The following is a 22,565-nucleotide window of genomic DNA, read 5'->3' on the forward strand; positions in this document are numbered from 1 at the left end:
TCTGGTCTATGGCCGCCATGGTGGCGGAGGGGCGGGAGCCCCTCTGAGATTAGATCTCCCTCTCTGTTCTCTTCTGTTTGGCGTTCCCCTGATCTGGCCAAAAACCGTTTCTTATATTCCAGGAGATTCGTAACTCCGATTGCGCTGAGATTTTAACATGATTTTTTTCCGGATATAAGCTTCCTTGCACCCGAAGTAGAGCTCCAACCGACGTTCGAGGAGGGCACAACCCACTACCATGCACCAGGGGCCTGCGGCGTGCCCTGGTGTCCTGTGGGCTGTGTGGGCCTCCGTTTGCGGTGATTCCAACTCCCAAAAATCACATCTATTCCAAAATAATTCTCCGTAAAATTTTATTGCATTTGGACTTCGTTTGATATGGATTTTTTGCGAGACAAAAACATGCAAAAAAATAGGAACTGGCACTGGGCACTGGATCAATAGGTTAGTCTAATAAATCATATAAAAAGTTGCAAAAAATATGTGAAAGTTGTATAATATTAGCATGAAACAATCAAAAATTATAGATACGACGGAGACGTATTAGCATCCCCGAGCTTAATTCTTGCTCGTCGTCGAGTAGGTAAATGAGAAAAAAGATAATTTTTGATGTGGAATGCTACCTAACATAAACTTGATCATATAGCTAATCATGGCATGAATATTAAGACATAAGTGATTCAAAGCAGTAGTCTATAATTTGACATAAAGACATCAATACTCTGGCATCCCAACAAACAATCATGTCTTTCAAAATATCGACGCTAAAGAAAGCTATCCCTACAAAATCATATAGTCTTGTCATGCTCTGTCTTCTTAACACAAAGTATTTATCATGCACAACCCCGATGACAAGCCGAGCAATTGGTTCATACTTTTTAACGCGCTTCAGCTTTTTCAACCCTCATGCAATACATGAGCGCAAGCCATGGATATAGCACTACGGGTGGAATAGAGTATGATGATAGGGGTAAATATAGATAAGACAAAAAGTAAGAAAGTCTCACATCGACGCGGCTAACCAACGAGCTATGGAGATGCCCATCAATCGATATCAATGCGAGGAGTAGGGATTGCCATGCGACGAATGCACTAAGAGCTATAAGTGTATGAAAGCTCAATATGAAAACTAAGTGGGTGTGCATCTAATGCACTGACGCTGGTCGAGTTTGTGCTGAGAGCCGGGCTGCCCTCGCCTCCTGGGTCGCCCAAATAGCACCTGCGGGCGATGGCGCCCCCCGTCGTTCTCCATCGCCTGCGGCAAACATTGCCACCGGCGCCGCGACCCATGGGCAGCGGGCTTCGTCGCTGCAGCCTTCTGTGCGGCGTGATGGACGCACCACCACTCCATCGCTGACTTCGGCGGCTACTTCATCTTCCCATGCTCGTCGCGGGCCGGCGAATGCGCAGGCTGCGTTGCTCATGGCACGTGAGCTTCTGCGCTGTCGCCCAACCGATGACCTCTACGAGGACTGCCTGGACCGCATCGTCGAGCTTGTTAGCGCCACTGGAGAGGCCCTTGCACCGTCCCGCTCGCTGCCTCCCCCACCGCCTCTTGCAGGCAACATGGCCCACGGTGCGCCTCCTCCACCTCCCAGGAAGGATGCCGCCCTCGAGCCAAGGCGCGAGGGCCCTTAGCGCAACTCGCCGCGCAGTGCGCCGACAGGCGACGAAGAAAGCTTGACAAGTGGTGCAGTGGCCCCAAGGAGAGGCGCGTGTGCTCCCAGCACCCCACGTCAATATCGCGTGCTGCCCGAGGTGGCGGCGCGCGAACGCCAAGACCATGCTCCCCCTCTACGGCGGGCTCCCGTGAGCGCGGCGGGCTGCCGCGTGTTCACCCCGGAGCCGCGCCGCGTCGTCTGGCCTGGGAAGTTCAAGCCAGACCTGCCTCCACGCTATGATGGCACCCCTGATCCTGCCTAGTTCCTCCAACTCTACGAGCTGAGCATCGAGGCGGCCAACGGCGACGAGAAGGTCAAGGCAAACTGGTTTCCCATGGCCCTCAAGGATGGCGCGCGCTCATGGCTCCTGAACCTCCCCGCGGGATCGATCTCCTCCTGGGATGAAATGCGAGAGCTCTTCATCGCCAACTTCCAGGGCACTCATGACCGCGCCCATGCTGCGAGCAACCTGCGGCACATCAAGCAGCAGCCAGGGGAAACCCTGCACAAATACATCCAGCGCTTCACCAATGTTCGCCTCAAGATTCCCAAGGTGTCGAATGAGGCCATCATTTCGACGTTCACCGATGGCGTCCAGGATGTCAAGATGAAGGAAGAGCTCACCATACACGAGGACATGTGCTCGGCTCTGGAGATGTTCAACATGGCAACCAGATGCGCGAGGGCCGAGGAAGGTCGCCTCTCCCTCCTTAAGCTCCTGATGCAGAGCATCCCACGATCATCCCATGGACGTATCGACATCTCCCACGACACCACTTGGGCCAATGACAAGGGCTCGAGCAAAGGCTATCGAAGATAAGGTGAACTTGTGCCTCTCCAAACTACCACTTTCTACACATGCGACATGGCTACTACCTCAAGCGGAAACACTATGTGTGATCAGGTACTTGGAGGAAGGTCATGGAGCAACTACATCCAATGGACAAGACGGCGAGGACACCAAGTATGAGGGACAAGAAGAAGAGCTGCAAGAAGAGCTACAGCGACCAGACGACTGCTCCAGGCCGGACATCCTGTCCCTGAAGGCCATGCCAGCCAAAAGAAGCCAGGCCAGTGAACGCTACAGCGGCCAGACATGCGCCCAGGACCGGACAACCAACAACTCCTAGCGACCGGACGTCCAGGCTCCACCAAAAATCCGGCCGGTCCCCAATCGAATGAAATCAACGGAAGTTCGAAGCGCCCGACGACCAGCCGTCTCTGAAAATCTGGTGCCACTTTGACCGAGTTGAAATGACAGAAGTCCAGCGACTTCCACACGTCCGGACGCCCGCGAGCCACCGAACGACCGGAACCCACCGGACGTTCGGTACCTGTCTGTGCACAGTTTCGGGACCGAGGCCCATGTACCCCTTCACTTCGCCCCCATTTGCACTAAGACTATAAATAGACCTCATCCTCATCCTAGTTAGGGTCAGCGTTGTGATAGCTCATATGTGAGATAGTGATAGAGGCTAGAGAGGCCCGATCTTTCGATGAGATGATAACTATCAATTTGGTCGAGTCGACTTTGACGATCCGACTACAAACGTGCAACAACGTTGCTCCTTACAATCGCTAAACCAACTCCGAGAGGTTATTGACCATGCCGGAGCACGATCAACCTGACCACCAAGGTCTATTCCTGCAAGCAATCAAAGAACAAGCAAGAATATGATTAAGCAATCTGAATATTGCGAATATGGATGAGGTATTGATAAAAGTGTGCTTTCATAAGCGGTCTTGGTCTGGTCGTTGGACACAAACGAAGTACACGAGGTTGCAGCGTTGGCTAACTTTTAACTAAATAAAACCCAACTCTAAACGATGCCTTAAGGGCTATATTTATAGGGAAAAGAGAGGGGATTTTGTCCACCCTTGGCAAGGTGGGACTAAAACACCTCCTAAGTCATTTCCCCTACAATATGGACTCTAAAAAATAGATTACATGGGTCTGGCCCAAAATAAGGTGGCGCAACATCAATAATAAGCTATGGATGAAATTTTTGAAAGGCCATCTTGTATATTTCGTCCATCTTCTTGTATGTCATCATGGTGGCTTCAAAGTCCGGAAATCTCCACTTGAACCTCCGTTCTTGTTCTCTTCGCACGCACCTTCATCTCCGTGCTTGACCATGCTCCAATGTTCAACCTTCTTGTCCGTGCTAGGCCCTTCAATAGCAAGCAACACAAATGTATCTAATTTAGGCAACATCATATTCTCATGGACACTAGAAATATTATCAAGAAACGAAAGTACCTGATAATTTAATTGGCGTACCTGAGCTCTAGCAACTGTTCCAAGAGGTAAAACAGCAGGGGATATGGGTGTAACTGTGGTAGCCATGTCCTCATCATCCTCCCCTTCTTGAAAACAAAGTCGTCCTTGGCGTTGCTTAATCTGAAATCTGGCTAATAAAAAAGACAAGGTGTACATGTTGTATATGTATATGTGATCCATTTTTACTGATCTCAGTTGGGGCACATGTGACACCGTTATACAAGAGCACCCTTCAAAAGTCATGAAATATAAAGCCAATATATTATCACAAGAAGTCAAAGGCATGAAAATATTGCAACTCAGTTTGCACATATAAGTGAAGCTCTTATTCATATCAAAATATTGACAATGCTTATTATTAAACCATCCCAAAATTGATGAACCACCACCAAGATTAGAGGTCATATCAAAAAGATTAAACATTGGCAAAATTACTTTCAAACGTATTTGATCCAAATCTGAGTTATTCCCTGATTCACATGGTTCTTTCGCATCAATAGTTAGTTCAATGGGTTCACTCAAAATTGTTTGATCACATGGTAAAGTCAAATCATCAACATAGTCTTCTAAAATAGCTGGTGTGATCATAGTAGTGGGTAGCTCATTGTATGTTTCATTGAAATTGACAAGGCATTTATCATACTCATGTGGAGGGGGGAGATCGGTACCTTTGTCATTACCTCTTACGATCAACTCAGATGTAGGCACTGCCGGTGGTGTTGTGTCACATGGTGGAGGTGATGTAGTCCTCACAACAACGGATGCAGTTGTCATAGCACGCCTAGTAGTTGAAAGAACAACCATATCATCTCTTGAAATGTGCACCTTGTGCTTGTTCTCTCTGAGGGCAACACGTCATTTTATTTCCTGTTCAGCTTTACAAGCGACACGAAACAAACGATCCATAGGATAACAGTCTTCATGAATTAGTATCTCCTGAATATCACAGTTTAATTCTCCCCAAAATCTATCCATAAAATCTTCTTCACTTTCTTCTAAATAGGAATGCAACAAGGTAGTTTGTAAAGCATCATAATATTTTGTTACGGTGTCACTACCTTGTTTTAAATGTTGCAACTTTTTAATCATGTCACGAGCATAATAAGCGGGAACGAATGTATGTCGCATGGCAAGTTCCAAATCATCCCAAGTAGAAGGTATATCATTAGGGTGTAACCGACAATATTCACTCCACCAAACTAAAGCATAACCAGTGAAAGAACCAACCGCAACCTTAACTTTTTTATGTTCATCAAAATTATGGGAAGCAAATATATTATTTATGTCGAACTCCCATTCAATTTATAAAGCAGGTCTAAAACGGCCATCAAATGGTGGTATAGAAGAATTAACCTGATCATGTGCATTTGGATGTTTGTGCACCTCTCATGATGGTTGTCGTATTTGCATAGGTGGTGGCACATCTCCCGCGATCGACAAAGCCCATGAATTGACTCTGGATCCTGTCATGATTAGTAGAAACAAGAAACAAAATCCAAAAATAATGTTTCTATAAACTACTGGAAAGTGATGGTAAAACGCTTACAGTATAGCAAATCAAAATCTTACAAGTTCTTACCATGCAGCAGGTGGTGACCCGCAACCAGCGGTGCCAAATAACTCCAAGAGTTGGGTAAAGCGATTGCGAGGTGAGCATATGTATGCACGGTGTAGAAATATGTAGAGCTGGGTTGGCTTGATATGTGTGGAATAAAATGCTACAAAATGCTACAACCACATTAATTAATGCAAGCTGAAAATTCGCTCAAAGTGGTCGAGTGCTGGTCATAGGCTAGACCATGTTAGAAACGCGAGCGTAAGATACAGACGAGTTCACGCACTGAACCGAATATGAACGAACGTGAGTCAAAGGATAGAGAGGCCACAGATGTCTTTTTCTTTTTGATATATAAAGAGGAACAACCAGATGTAATAATAACTTTTTTAATGGCACTTCACGGACATGCACTCGTAGGTGTGCCAACTCTCTTATGCCTGTCGCTTCCTATTTTTTAATGCTTCAAAGATTTGGATCTAGCCACGTGACCAAAAGTTGAATTATAGTCCTCCTTTATTCCTTTTCTCTCCTTCAAAACAACCAACATATCAGCTCTTTCCAAACAAACGACACCATCATCACTTCCTCCCCTTTTTTTCTAACTCTCTTCCTTCGTTTCTTCAATTTCTTGTCTCCCGGTTTACCACGAAAAAGGACCAAGTCCAAAACAAGAATGAATTAGAACTCTTTTTTTCAAGGAAACTTCCAGAATATGGAACTAGTCAACCAAAAGTTGTGCTTCTTTTTTTTCGACCTACCGTACGAGACTGACGTGTCAAACTTGTGCGTGAGATATCCCTCCGAATATTTTGTACGTACCTTCGCTCTCTCTCCTGCTTTTTTTACGTGACTAGTAAGCTTGCACGTGCAACGCACGTCTCGACTAATTCATTTTTTAGAGATACATCTACTCCCAATCAAATACACCTTGCCTACATGTCTCCCATACCACCATATTCTTATAGTTCTTAACAAGCATGAATGTCGGGACCTTGCCTACATGTCTCTCATACTATCATATTCTTATACTCCCTTGAACTAAAACCATGACGAGTAATTTGGAACGGAGGGAGTAGTTCTTAACAAGCATGAATATCGGGTTTGGCAACGTCAGATGTCAAGAATGCACTCATACATTTTAAAGTCTCTTTTAGCCTGGAGATGAATTCATGCGGATCATCTTGCACAGGGGCGGAGCCAGGATTTGGACATAGGGGGGGGCCAAATGACGACGATGAAGCCAAAACATATTGCATCACAAAAGTACCCAATAGTTTTGTATCCAAATATCATTCATATTTCACTTTGGCTAGACACACACTTATTTATCAGCCGCCGGAGGCATTGTGTAGCTATAGCTAAATAGGTCAATAATGAAGTTGATAATCAAACTACTCCAAAGTATGACATGAAATACAATGCTACTAAAAAATGTCATATGGAAATTTAAAATATACAAACAAGAACGTTCATCGTATAACAAAACGGTTGGCTTTTAGCTTGCATTTATATAGGTTTGAATTAAAAATCATCATTGGTTGTATTTCATGTTTTGTTTTTGTATTAGGTCAAATACTCGAAGTAGATCGGTTGTTCCTCGTTGGCATGCGCGTGATATCTGACAATTGCGGGTGCCCTAGGCACTAGCGCTATGATGCAACAAAAAATTAAAATATGATGCATAATGATGTAAGATGAGAATTAAGAGAGATTAGCAGATAGTTTGATGTATTAACTACCCCGCAAAACAGGTTTGATGTATTAACCTCATCTAGTTCGTTGGCTGGACCTGAAGAATTGGCCAGTGAATCAGCATGCGTCGCCCTGTGAATCGACGGATGGGGAAAGCAGAGGAGAGGAGAGGGCACAGGGTACAGAACAGTGGCGGTGTAGCGCTAATCCGCACACACACGCTAATCACGGAGAGAATGCCCAGCCTTTAGCGAGGCCAATGTAGCCTTTCCCAAGGACTTGAAAATGACTCACTAATGGGCTTTTACGTGGGCTATTTCCTTCTTTCAGAATTCACATGATAGGGGGGGCAAGTGCTTGTTTACATGAAATAATATCAGTAATCCACATGCTGTGCTTCGCGTCTCGTCCATCGATAGGGGGGGCAGGCCCCTGCTCCCCCCCCCCTTGTCTCCGCCACTAATCTTGCATGATGATTGGCTCTTTTACCCTGGAGATGAATTCATGCAGATCATCTTGTAGACCATGACCATCCATCACTTTGTTTTACTACAATTCCAGTATGTACAAGTACAACACCATTCAGCGGGATCTCTATCTATTTTTTTGAAAAGATTCCTTTATAGTTTATTTCAAAGTGAAAAGGATCTTTATCCATTGTCTGAAAAGATTCCTTTATAGATCATCTTGTACATGCATAGAACAGAAGTAAAAGACAAGTTGGGAGTTGTGCATTTCAAACTGAAAAGGATCTTTATCTATTTTTTGAAAATATTCCTTCATAGTTGTTTTTATTTGTCAGTAAAAGTAAGTAGGAAGACAAAGATTATGGTGGAAGTTCTTTTTTCTCTTTCTTGTGGACTGCAGGAGTGATAAAATGGTTTCTTTTGTTTATAAGTGTAATTTATAAATCATGACACTGTTCTCTGCTAAAAACCATGTGTGCGATGTAGGGCAATTTTATAACATGAGGCTAAAAAGCACGGACACAGGGACGGAAAGTTGGGGATACGCATACGGGGATACGGGATACGGCATTTTCCAAAAACAGCCAATCGGCAATTCCTGCCATGTCCGTGCTTTTTAGTCATGAGCAATAGCATCAGCAAGGAAAGTAATATGTAATTACAGAGATCTAAACCCATAAATATCCTCTCAAAATCAATATTCCAATTAACTGTCATTGTCTTACTCTACTTTATGTAGTATTTATAGTTCTTTTCAAGGTAAGATTCACTAAACAGTTGAGAAACTTGCAGGTTCCATTCAAGAGAAAAATCGAGACATGTTTTTCTATGCATTGATCTATGAATGATGTTGACAACAAGGAATAGTGTTTCACCTAGTAGCTCAAGCTTGTACTGCACCTGCATTGGACAATGAAACATTGGGTTTGTAAGAACTTTACATTCCAGAGAATACTTAGTTAAGACTACTTTGCCGAATCCACGGAGCATCGAATGGAATACTTACCTCAGTCAACCAGTCAATGGGAATACTACGCCTTTTCTCATTGATATCAGTTTGGTGTGTCATGTCGGTGGGGGCCTCACAACTCAACTCCTACAGCACAAAGAATTTTGCAATGAGATTATTATTGTCATACCAGGCTGCGAACTCTGTAAATAACTCGACAGGGTTCCAAGAAGATAATTACCTTGGTCTGTCTGTAGAAGTTGTAATTTCAGCGACATATTCGGCAATTGCGAGGGAGTTCATGACATCGCAGTTGTCGATGTTAGGTGCTACCTGGTAACAAAAAGAACAAATATGCTAAAACATGAACAGAGGTACTTCAAAAGCAGGATGCTGGCCATGTAAATGTCTAAAGATCGATTAAATCTTCCATCAACTTATATGAACCAGTTGTTCACAAAATGTCATGCCATCGTGACCCACAGGCATGTCACCTAGACAAACTTCGTTTACTAACTATAATTAGCGTGTCCAGCATGCCATCTACCCTACACAAAAAAAGAACGCGCTTCTTTCGCTAATAATTTTAGGATGTCGTGCTTTTCATATAGACAACAGGCATTGCCGCATTCATACCCCCAATACTACATATAATCGCCGAAACAGAAAAGATCCGCTCTGGTCGCTTCTGGTAGTCTGGGGCACCACAATAGGATGGCAGCTTGACGATTTCAGCATCCGCAGAAACGACGTTGTTCAAGACATAGCCATAGTCGCAGGAATGCTCCGGGAAAGCACGTATACCAGTGAAAACTCAAGAGAAGCTATATAGTTTTTCCTGTAGAAATTGTTGAGATGCAACAGAAATCAATTCAGCTGAAGTGGAAGTACCATGTCGGCAGCAACAAGCATCACCTTTTCTAGCTTGATGTCGTGGTGATTGGTTAGGACACACTGGGCGAAGAGGTTAGGGTTGCAGCCGTGGTTTATGAACCTTGCGAAACTTCCAACGGAGCCAGCATCGATGCAGTACTCGGGTGCCGGTGTTGCCTCGGAATTGTTCTCAACATGAAGTGATGGCATATGCATATCAGACCCTGACCTTTTCTCTACAAGAGTGGAAACAAATCATTTACAAACATCCATTTTTCAGAGACAAACTAAGAAATCGAGCAATGAGACAAATGATGCGTAAGAAATAAAAGCTTTAAGTGAAAAATTAGTACCTCCAGTCCTCGGCAACACACCAACATACTCACAGATTGGAGCCCCAGGGAGGATGGCTACACATACCATCATTAAGTAAAAAAATCTGAATGTAATTATAAAAATCTGAATCTGAATGTGACCACCTTTGATGAAACAAAAAACTGCTAGGAATCATGGAACAGAACAACGAACAACATTGATCCTGCCACAAATGATTCTATGTAGCCTGAGCTACAAAGAAACTTTACCATGTTGTAATCTCTGTGTGTAACTGTACAAAACAATTAAATTCGACTAATATAGGCTTTAAGCAAAAAAAATCATAGGAACTGACACCATGTTTTCAGTACTATACCACGCCAAAGATTTTTACTTATTTAATATTCGATTATCTACTTAGCAGTAATCCATGATGGCTATCAAGAATCCATCCATAATATAGAAAAGCATCACCTGTATAAGAAACAAATAAAGCTAAAAAATCAAGTTCCTCTTGCTAACTTTTGTCCACCACCAGCACGGGAGTTCGGCATGGAGGGGGCGGTTGGGTTGGCTGGGGAAGTGGGGCTTATGCTAGGTGAGGCGAAAACTTGAGGGAATGTGTTTGCCGACCAGATGCCATCCAACAACTGCTAACTGGCCACCTCGAAATCATGCACAGCGGTGACGCTATCCCTCAAGCATCTAGACGATATATTGGGTAGCTTGCCATGGTTAACTTCAGAGGTGCAGTTGTTGGTCATGCTGAAGAAAATGCAACGGGTGTTGTAGGCTTGCGAACACACAAAACTTCCTCTGATAAAATTCAGTTTTGAACCTAATAGATATGAGCTTTAAACTGAGATATCAACAGCTCTCAGCAGGTGAAATCGGGCCTTCAACGAAACACAGCCCAAATTTCAATCTGAACAAAACCAACGAAAATTTGAATGGAGAAAATTTTAAGATCAGAACCAAACCTACCCACCTGGATGGTTCACGCGAACGGGCAGTGGCGCACGGTGGTACAAATGACGACAGAGGTACTGGAGGACGGCGCGCCGAGGAAAAAGACTCGACAGCCGAGGGCGCGTCGGGCAAGACACGACCACCTCGCCAGGAAGCACGCAATCCTACATGCTGAGCAGGTCCATCACCGGTGAGCCCGCGGGTGGTGGAGGCTGAGAGGAAGAAACCCCATCCGTTGACGTCCCTTGGAAACGGACGGCAGCGGGGCAGATCCGGTCATCGCCGTCGTCGATCTGGTCGGGAGGAAGACTGGCAGTCGTGAGGGAGGGACCAGCGGAGCTTCGGTCCATGGCCATGGCGTTCTGCATCGTGGGAACGAAGAGAGAGCAGAGATTAGTGAGGAGAGGAGGAGAGAAGGGAGGAGGAGGGAGTTGGGCGCGGCTGACCGGCATAGGAGGTCGGCGACGGCTTGCAGGAGCGCCGGCATCGACCGGAGACGGGGTCGACTTGGGGCGGATCAGTGGGAAGCGCACGGGAGGAGGGGAAGGAAGGAGCCCTCAAGTTTCTCGATCTGGGGCCTAGAGAAAGAAGTCACGATCCCAAAAACAGGGGGCTGCGGGCGAGGCCGCCATGATTGGGTGACGCGAAGCGCTCGCACGATTGGCAGACGACGGTGTCTGCTCGGCAGAACATTACATCCTAGACGTTGATCTGAATGGCAAATCTTTGGCATAATATAGACGGTGGGATGTGTTTAAGTTAATTTAATCGGAGGATCCTGATTATTCTGTGTATAATTTGTTGTGTGGCTTTAGAGGAATTTATATTTGCTTTTTTAATAGTAATATAGAAATATAGATGAGCCAAAACTCCAACCAACCCAAACTGTACGATAGGATCCAAACGATCTACACTTTCCTTGCCAAGCAAACGTGATTACTCGCTCTTTTATTTCTTGCCAAATTCAAAAACGTGACAAATATCTCAAAGGATAGCCACGAATCTAGCTTTCCAAATCAGCAAAATCTTAGTGCTGATTTAAAGGGAAACTAGTACGGATCTGTACTCCTTTTTTTTTGGACGCTCAAACTTTCCTTATTGATTTCTCAAAGATCCAAACGAAATATTGGTCCTTCCTTTTTTTATGCGGCTGATCCAAGTTGCCTTTCGAGGAGGATTCCGTCTGATCTCTTTTTTTAGTCAAAACGCCCGAGCAAACTTCCCAAAAAAATTAGCCAGCTACCAAACACCAACGCACTTGCCTTTTTTTTTTCTTTTTGCTCTTTCTTTTATGCGCCAATCCGAACCTTCCAAATATGCAAAGTTGCTTTCCTTGTACGTGTTCCTTCCATAATTTTTTTTCCAAACAAACACCACGTACGGGATAAGGCAACCTCAAACGGTGCACTTATTTTTTTCACTCTTTCCCCAAAAAACAAATTCCAATCCGGTTTTTCCTGTTTCCTTCTTTTAAACCGAGCGAAAACAAAATCCCAGCCTATTATTTCGGGATATCCATGAGAGCTAAACTGCGCCTTCTCTTTCCTTTTAAATCTATTTCTTCCCTTAAATGGTTAGGAGACTTTCCAAGTAGCACTCAACTCACGTGAGTTACTTCCTTCTAATATTTTTTTCCTTCCAAATCTGCTCAAGATTACCACGTGAAGCCTTTCCTTGGAAACAGAACCTTTTTTTACTCCCACGTTGGTTGCTCCATATGTTCTTTGACTTTTTTTTCAAAGGAAACCTGCCGAACAAAATCTGCCACTAGTTGCCTTTTGTTTTGCCGATCAGAACTAGCCTGTTAGAATCTTTTCTTTGGCCAAATGAAACTTCCAAAGAAAAATAAAGATCCAATGAAACCAACCGATGGATACTTGCGTACTAGAAATTGTGTTCCGTGAAACTCTTTGGCAGCAAGGAAAAATTCTGTAATCAAGACCAATCTGCACTCTTTTTTTCGATCTCTCCAAGATGAACAGTACACCTCTCTTGTACGTTGATCTCTTCCTTCGAGATAAACTTTCTGATTTTTTTTGTCCTCGCTCAAGCAACAAGATGAACTAGCAGGTGATGGTAACGTACGAAAAAGTGGAGGGATGGTGGTGATGGACACTCTATGGCAGCGGAAAATAACAATGAAAATTAATGATGGTGTATGAAGATGTGGTGTGAACAACACGTGACTAGAACTCGAAACTCTAAAGATTTAGACACTAAAACCAGCAACTCGAGACACGATGCAACTGGAAATTCAGCACTGCAAAAATTAAGTGATAATAGCGGAAGGCTCAGACTGTCTGGGACACGGATGAACTAATCTACAATTTTTTTGGTGGCTTTTTCTTGGACTCTAGGTATGAAAAACAGATGCAATCTAGACTACGAAAAACTGGAAAATCTCACCGAGCAACCTAAAAACTGATACCACTTGATAGAGGCGAGAGAGGCCCGATCTTTCGATGAGATGATAACTATCGATTTGATCGAGTCGACTTTGACGATCCGACTACGAACGTGCAATGACGCTGCGCCTTAGCAATCGCTAAACCAACTCCGAGAGGTTATTGACCACGCCGGAGCACGATCAACCTGACCACGAAGGTCTATTCCTGCAAGCAATCAAAGAATAAGCAAGAATATGATTAAGCAATCTGAATATTGCGAATATGGACGAAGTATTGACAAAAGTGGGGTTTCATAAGCGGTATTGGTCTGGTCGTTGGACACAAACGAAGTACACAAAGTTGCAGCGGTAGCTAACTTTTAACTAAATAAAACCCAAGTCTAAATGATGCCTTAAGGGCTATATTTATAGGGAAAAGAGAGGGGATTTTATCCACCCTTGGCAAGGTGGGACTAAAACACCTCCTAAGTCGTTTCCCCTACAATATGGACTCTAAAAATAGATTACATGGGCCTGGCCCAAATAAGGTGGCGCAACATCAATAATAAGCTATGGACGAAATTTATGAAAGGCCATCTTGTATATTTCGTCCATTGTCTTATATGTCATCATGGTGGCTTCAAAGTCCGAAAATCTCCACTTGAACCTCCGTTCTTGTTCTCTTCGCACGCACCTTCACCTCCGTGCTTGACCATGCTCCAATGTTCAACCTTCTTGTCCGTGCTAGGCCCTTCAATAGCAAGCAACACAAATGTATCTAAGTTAGGCAGCATCATATTCTCATGAACACTAGAAACATTATCAAGAAACGGAAGTACCTGATAATTTAATTGGCATATCTGAGCTCTTGCAACTGTTCCAAGAGGTAAAACAGCAGGAGAATTTGGGTGTAACTGTGGTAGCCATGTCCTCATCAGATAGAGCCTCGCTCATCCATCCGGATCTACTCCACTGAGAGAGACCGTCACCTCCTCGGAGAAGATCCACTTGGATTCAAGACCCCCAACGGGAAGACCTCAAGACCTCCTCACGGAGAAGAACTAGTGACCCTATGTATTGTCCTTTGGTGGATTCGGATCATGTATCTCTTTGTGCATCGAGAATCTAGCATATGTGTGACCGAATCTTGTTGGTTTGGGTGACTTCTCTTGTGTTTCCCCTCGTTCCCCTCTCGTGTTCTTCATCCTATCTTGCAAGTCTATAGTCACCTATTATGTGTTATGATCCATTAACCCTGAAGTGACAATAATCGGGATACTTACTGGTGATGACCGTAGTTTGAGGAGTTCATGTATTCACTATGTGTTAATGCTTTGGTCTGGTACTCTATTAAAAGGAGGCCTTAATATCCCTTAGTTTCCAATAGGACCCCGCTGCCACGGGAGGGTAGGACAAAAGATGTCATGCAAGTTCTTTTCCATAAGCACGTATGACTATATTCGAAATACATGCCTACATTACATTGATGAACTGGAGCTAGTTCTGTGTCACCCTATGTTATAACTGTTGCATGATTGATCGCATCCGACATAATTATCCATCACTAATCCAATGCCTACGAGCTTTTCATGTATTGTTCTTCGCTTATTTACTTTTCTGTTGCTACTGTCACAATCACTATAAAACCAAAACTATTACTTTTGCTACCGTTACCGCTACTATCATATTACTTTGCTACAAATACTTTGCTGCAGATATTAAGTTTCTAGGTGTGGTTGAATTGACAACTCAGCTGCTAATACTTGAGAATATTCTTTGGCTCCCCTTGTGTCAAATCAATAAATTTGGGTTGAATACTCTACCCTCGAAAACTATTGCGATCCCCTATACTTTTGGGTTATCAAGACTATTTTCTGGCGCCGTTGCCGGGGAGCATAACTCTATTCTTTGAGTCACTTGGGATTTATATCTGCTTATCACTATTGTAACACCCACGATGCGGCTATATCTCCCACGTGTCGGGGCACGACTTAGAGGCATAACCACATGGTAGGCATGTCGCAAGAGGGGTAATCTTTACACATCCCATGTACTGGATAAGAAAGGGATAAAGAGTCGGCTTACAATCGCCACTTCACACGAATACAAGTTAAACATACATCATCCAGAATACAATCAAGGTCCAACTACGGAGCCAAAATAAAAGAAGAAAACCCCAAATGCTAGATCCCCGATCGTCCCAACTGGGCTCCACTACTGATCAACCGGAAAAGACACAACACAATGATCAAGATCTTCATCGAGCTCCCACTTGAGCTGGGTTGCGTCACCTGCACTTGTATCATCGGCACCTGCAACTGTTTGGAAGTATCTGTGAGTCACGGGGACTCAACAATCTCACACCCGCGAGATCAAGACTATTTAAGCTTAAGGGGTAGGAAAGGGTAGTGAGGTGGAGCTGCAACAAGCACTAGCATATATGGTGGCTAACTTACGCAAATGAGAGCGAGAAGAGAAGCAAAGTAAGGTCGAGAAGCTAGAAGTGATCCTGAAGCTACTTACGTTCAAGCATAACATGAGACCGTGTTCTCTTCCTAGACTCCGCCGAAAAGAGACCGTCACGGCTACACACGCGGTTGATTCATTTTAATTAAGTTAAGTGTTAAGTTCTCTACAACCAGACATTAACAAATTCCCATCTGCCCATAACTGCAGCACGGCTTTCGAAAGTTCAAACCCTGCAGGGGTGTCCCAACTTAGCCCATCATAAGCTCTCACGGTCAACGAAGGATATTCCTTCTCCTGAGAAGACCCGATCAGTCTCGTAATCCCGGTTACAAGACATTTCGACTATGGTAAAACACGACCAGCAAGACCGCCTGATGCGCCGACATCCCGATAGGAGCTGCACATATCTCGTTCTCAGGGCAACACCGGATTGTCCAAGATTCCGGTAGGCCAGCCCAGAGTTGCCCCTGGTGGCCACCGGCGGCTGACAAGTTCGGACCCACACTTAGACAAGCATTGGCCCGGGGGGGTTAAAATAAAGATGACCCTTGAGTCTACAGAACCCAAGGGAAGGTGATAGGTTGTTAGGCAAATGTAAAACCAAGGTTGGGCCTTGCTGGAGGAGTTTTATTCAAAGCGAATTATCAAGGGGTTCCCATAACACCCAACCGTGTAAGGAACGCAAAATCAAGGAACATAACACAGGTATGACGGAAACTAGGGCGGCAAGAGTGGAACAAAACACCAGGCATAAGGCCGAGCCTTCCACCCTTTACCAAGTATATAGGTGCATTAATTAAATAAGAGATATTGTGATATCCCAACAAAATCCATGTTCCAACATGGAACAAACTTCATCTTCACCTGCAACTAGCAACGCTATAAGAGGGGCTGAGCAAAGCGGTAAAATAGCCAAACAACGGTTTGCTAGGAAAGGTGGGTTAGAGGCTTGACATGGCAATATGGGAGGCATGATATAGCAAGTGGTAGGTATCGCGGCATAGCAATAGAGCGAGCAATTAGCAAGCAAAGATAGAAGTGATTTCGAGGGTATGGTCATCTTGCCAGAGATCCCGCAAGGAAGAAGAACGAGTCCATGAAGAAGACAAACGTACGTAGTCGAACGGATCCTCACAACTCCGGAATGAAACCGAAGCTAACGAGAGAAGCAAACCAGAAAGAAGCAAGCGACAAAGTAAACAACCATCACATAACCATGGCATGATGCACAATCAAGTATGATGCATGTCCGGTTTAAAGAGGCATGGCATGGCAAAAGTGCAACAAACAACACTACAAGTTAAGTGGAGCTCAATATGCAACGAGTTGCATATTGACGAAACACCAGATGGCTTATTTAGTTCTCTCCCATTTATGCTACTCAACAAAATTAAATGATAGAGGCAAAGGTGTCCCGATGTTTCGATGAGATGGTGGCTATCGTTTTCTGTGGGAGTCGACCTTGACGATCCGACTACGAACGTGCGAGACGTCGCGCCTTAGCAATCGCTAAACCAACTTCCGAGGGGTTATTGACCACGCCGGAGCACGATCAACCTGACCACGAGGGCCTGTTTCCTGCGAGTAAACGAAGAACAAGCAAGAAACTGAGATTGCAATCTGGATATTGCGAATATAAGATGAAAGCTTTATTGATCAAGGTGGGGTTCTGTGACGTCTTGGCCTGGTCGTTGGACACAAACGAAGTACGCGAAGTTGCAGCTATGGCGAACTTTTAATCTAAACAAAACCCCAAAGTCTAAACGACGCCCTAAGGGCTGTATATATGGAGGAAGAGAGGGGAATTTCGTGGCCCTTGAGGGTGGGGTCCGAAACCAACCCTAACTCTTGTTTCCCCACACATACGGACTCTAAAAATAGCCTATTACTTAAGTATTTCGAAATTACATGGGCCTGGCCCATTAATAAGATGACGCAACACCTAGAATAGCCTATGGACGAATATTATGAAGTGGCATCTTGTATATTTCGTCCATGGCTTCATGCACTCCTTATGGCGGCTTCAAAGTCCTGAAATCATCACTTGTAACTCCGTTCTTGATCCCCTTGCGCATGCCATCAACTTCATGCGTGTTCTTGCTCCAATGTTCATCCTTCTCCAAGCTAGGCCCTTCATTTGAAAGCAAAACAAATGTATCCAATTTAGGCAGCATCATAATCTCATGAACATTAGAATCATTACCAAGAAACGAAAGTACCTGGTAATTTAATTGGCGTGCGCGAGCTCTAGTAATTGGTCCAGTATATGTAACAGTAGGGGCTGTGGGTGTAACAATGGTATTGATGTCCTCATCATCCTCCCCTTCTTGAAATGAAGTCGTCCCGACGGAAGCTCATCTTCCTCACCCAAATAAGGCTTCAAATCTGCAATATTAAAAGTGGGACTAACCCCAAAATCTGCAGGTAGCATCAGTAGCTCAAGTTTATATGCATTATCATTTATTTTCTCTAAAACCTTAAAAGGACCATCAGCACGTGGCATTAGCTTTGATTTGCGCAGATTAGGAAATCTATCTTTACGCAAAGTAACCAAACAAGATCTCCAGGTGCAAACACAACATGTTTTCTACCCTTATCTCCAGCAAGTTTATATTTAGCATTCATACGCTCAATGTTTTCCTTGTTAACTCATGCATTTTTAAAATCAATTCAGAACGTTCTTTAGCATCAAAATTAACCCTCTTCCGAAGATGGAAGAGGCAACAAATCAATAGGTGCACGAGGTAGGAAACCATACACAATTTCAAAAGGGCACATCTTAGTAGTAGAATGCAATGAACGATTATAAGCAAATTCAATATGAGGCAAGCATGTTCCCACATTTTCTTGTTTATTCTTCAAAACAGCCCTAAGCATAGTAGACAATGTTCTATTGACTACTTCAGTTTGTCCATCAGTTTGGGGGTGACAAGTAGTACTAAAAAGCAGCTTAGTCCCCAACTTAGCCCATAAACATCTCCAAAAGTGGCTAAGAAATTTAGTATCACGATCTGAAACAATAGTATTTGGCACACCATGTAAGCGAATAATTTCACGAAAGAACAAATCAGCAACATTAACAGCATCATCGCTTTTATGACATGGTATAAAGTGTGCCATTTTCGAGAACCTATCCACGACAACAAATATGCTATCCCTCCCCTTCTTTGTTCGAGGTAAACCTAAAAAAAAGTCCATAGATATATCCTCCCAAGGAACACTAGGTACGGGCAAAGGCATATATAAACCATGAGGATTGAGTCGTGACTTAGCTTTTTGACATGTAGTGCAGCGAGCAACAAAACGCTCAACATCCCGTCTCATCTTTGGCCAAAAGAAATGTGTAGCAAGTATATCCTCCGTCTTCTTGACGCCAAAGTGTCCCATTAATCCTCCTCCATGCGCCTCCTGCAACAACAAAAGACGAACGGAGCTAGCTGGAATGCATAGCTTGTTAGCACGAAACACAAATCCATCGTTAAGAACGAACTTGTTCCAAGTTCTCCCTTCCTTACAATTCTGCAATACATCTTTAAATTCAGCATCATTAACATATTGATCCTTGATGGTCTCCAAACCAAATATTTTAAAGTCAAGTTGTGAAAGCATAGTATAACGACGAGACAAGGCATCAGCAATAACATTTTCTTTACCCTTCTTGTGTTTAATGACATAAGGGAAAGTCTCAATGAATTCAACCCATTTAGCATGTCTACGGTTCAGTTTTGCTTGACTTTTAATGTGTTTCAAAGATTCATGATCAGAATGTATAACAAATTCCTTGGGCCATAAATAATGTTGCCATGTTTCTAAGGTCCGAACAAGAGCATATAATTCTTTATCATAAGTAGAATAGTTCAGACTAGGCCCACTCAATTTTTCAGAAAAGTATGCAACAGGTTTTCCATCTTGTAATAACACACCTCCTAATCCAATTCCACTAGCATCACATTCAAGCTCAAAAGTCTTATTGAAATTAGGAAGTTGGAGTAAAGGAGCATGTGTCAACTTATCTTTCAATACCGTGAAGGCTTCTTCCTGTGCGGTACCCCAAACAAAAGGTACATCCTTCTTTGTAAGCTCGTTGAGAGGTGCAGCAATGGTGCTGAAATCTCTCACAAAACGCCTATAGAAACCAGCGAGGCCAAGGAAACTCCTCACTTGTGTGACCATTTTGGGCTGCGGCCAACTCTCAATAGCTTCAATCTTGGCTTTATCAACTTCAATTCCCTGTGGAGTAACAACATATCCAAGAAAAGATACTCGGTCGGTGCAAAAGGTGCACTTTCCAAGGTTACCAAACAAACGTGCACCACGTATAGCAATAAAAACAGCACGTAAATGTTCCAAATGTTCCTCCAAAGATTTGCTATAAATCAATATGTCATCAAAGTAAACTACCACAAATCGTCCAATGTAAGCACGTAAAATTTCGTTCATTAATCGCATGAAAGTACTAGGTGCATTAGTTAACCCAAAAGGCATAACTAACAACTCATATAATCCAAACTTAGTTTTAAATGTTGTTTTCCATTCATCTCCCAATTTCATACGAATTTGATGGTATCCACTACGCAAATCAACTTTGGAGAATATTGTAGAGCCACTCAATTCACCAAGCATATCATCTAGCCTAGGAATAGGATGACGATAACGAATAGCAATATTATTAATGCCTCTACAATCAACGCATATACGCGACATACCATCCTTTTTCAGCACTAAAATGATAGGAACAGCACAAGGACTAAGGTATTCGCGTATGTAACCTTTGTCGAGCAGTCCTTGTACTTGATGCATAATCTCCTTCGTCTCCTCTGGATTGGTACGGTATGGTGCACGGTTGGGTAATGATGCACCAGGAATTAAGTCAATTTAATGCTCAATCCCTCGAATAGGTGGTAATCCCAGTGGCACGTCTTGTGGAAAGACGTCAGCGAACTCCTGAAAAATGTTAGTGGACAGCAGAGGCAAAGAGGAAGGCACGTCCTCGAATGAAAATAATGCCTCTTTGCACACAAAAGCATAGCAAACAGATTTGCTAAAATCTAGCATCATCAATATCAGATTTGGTGGCAAGTAAACATGCACTTTTCAATTTAATTTCAGAACAACACTAGATTGGTTTATTATTAGGCTTGCATTTGTTGCTCAAATTCTTTTGCCACAATCTGATTTTCACTCTTATTTTCTCCTGTTTTGCTTTATTAGCTCTATTAATATCATCTTTCAAAATGGAATCAGGAGTCATAGGAAGCAAAGTAATATTTTTATCCTTATGAACAAGAGTATACTGATTGTTTCTACCATGGTGAATAGAATTTTTATCAAATTGCCATGGTCTACCAAGTAATAAGGAACATGCTTGCATCGGTACCACATCACAATCAACATAATCAGCATATGTAGAGATACTAAAATGCACACGAACAGTACGTGTTACCTTAACCTTGCCGCTGTTGTTGAACCATTGGATGTAGTAAGGATGTGGATGTGGTCTTGTGGTGAGAGATAGCTTCTCCACCATCTCCATGCTAGCCAAGTTGTTGCAGCTCCCTCCATCTATGATCACGCGAACAGAACGTTCCTTCACAACTCCCTTTGTATGGAACAAATTATGCCTCTGATTTTGCTCAGCTTGTGTAACCTGCACACTCAAAACACGTTGAGCAACTAAACATTCATACCTGTCAGCATCTTCAGGAGCCATGTATTGCGTCTCATGATCAGAATCGTCTCCACCGTGTTCGTCACGTGTAATAAGAGCCAAAGTCTCCTCATCATAGTCACTAGCGGACTCATACCCACCATCCTCAGTAACAATCATCACACGCTTAGATGGGCATTCTCTCGCATAATGACCTCCACCCTTGCAACGTCGACAAATAATATCATGTGTTTGCCCTGTTGATGCCATGGATGAAGAAGAGCTCTTTGCAGGCCCAGAAGGTGTGCTCTTGGCAGATAGTGGTGATTGTGCCTGCTTTATTGTATCACGGTTGGAGGTGGCAGCCGACGGAGGCGCCGGTGTAGCAGAACGTGTGGAAGTAGATGATGCACGTGGTGTCCATGATGAAGGTCGACCTGCAGAAAAGTTAGTCGCGCCAATGCCTGTCGATCCTGCACTTCACGTTCAGCTTTACAAGCAAGATGGAATAAACGAGTGATATTAGTATACTCCTTATACTCTAGAATCGTCTGAATCTCTCTATTTAATCCACCCATAAAACGTGCAAGCATAGCTTCATTCTCCTCAACAATACCACATCTAATCATGCCAGTTTGTAATTCCTGATAATATTCTTCTACAGAATTTTTTCCCTGTCTTAAGCACTGCAATTTTTGAAGTAATTCACGTTGATAATATGGTGGAACCCAACGAGTACGCATAGCAGTTTTCAAAGCAGCCCAAGTAGCAGGAATGGGATATAATCTACAATGCTCAGACCACCAAACACATGCAAAACTAGTGAATGCACAAACAGCAGCAGGAACACGTCTCTCCTCGGGATATTGTAAACATGTAAATCGTTGTTCAGTTTCTAACTCCCAAGTAAGATATATATCAGGAACATATCTACCCTCAAATGGTGGAATATTCAATTTTAGTTTAGGGAGATGGTCATGATCTCGTACCTGAGGGTGAGCCCTACCATTGCCATTATTTGCATGTGGACGACCTGATGGTTGCTGTGCTGGTGGTGGCACGTAGTTCTGATTTTGATCAACCTCATCCTCGTAATCGCCAGCAAAATCATCCTCCTCCGCATCAGCAGCAGGAGCCATAGAAGTAGCAACAGCAGCACCAACAGTTTGGCCAGGTGCAAGAGGGAGACGGCTCGCTCGGCGGAGGGCTGTTTCACGATGTGTAGGTAGTCGTCGTTGTTGTTGTTGTAGAGGTGCGTTAGGTGCAGCCGGTGGTGGTGGTGGAAGACGCGCGAGCAA

The 22,565-nt window shown here is 43.7% G+C and overlaps 1 protein-coding gene across 1 annotated transcript; it reads right to left on the reverse strand.

Annotated features, from left to right (window-relative positions):
- Window positions 1-7,201: 7,201 nt before the first annotated feature.
- LOC125554211 (histone-lysine N-methyltransferase, H3 lysine-9 specific SUVH4-like) lies at window positions 7,202-11,041 on the reverse strand. Its single transcript, XM_048717799.1, has 6 exons — window positions 10,785-11,041; window positions 9,835-9,920; window positions 9,500-9,717; window positions 8,850-8,941; window positions 8,666-8,755; window positions 7,202-8,559 (listed from the first exon to the last, which is right to left on the reverse strand). Exons 2-5 carry the CDS (start codon window positions 9,905-9,907, stop codon window positions 8,749-8,751), a joined length of 390 nt encoding a protein of 129 aa, XP_048573756.1. The 5' UTR covers window positions 9,908-9,920; window positions 10,785-11,041; the 3' UTR covers window positions 7,202-8,559; window positions 8,666-8,748.
- Between the last annotated feature and the right edge of the window lie 11,524 nt (window positions 11,042-22,565).

This window comes from Triticum urartu, chromosome 1 (assembly GCF_003073215.2).
Source record: "Triticum urartu cultivar G1812 chromosome 1, Tu2.1, whole genome shotgun sequence".
Taxonomy (NCBI): Eukaryota; Viridiplantae; Streptophyta; class Magnoliopsida; order Poales; family Poaceae; genus Triticum; species Triticum urartu.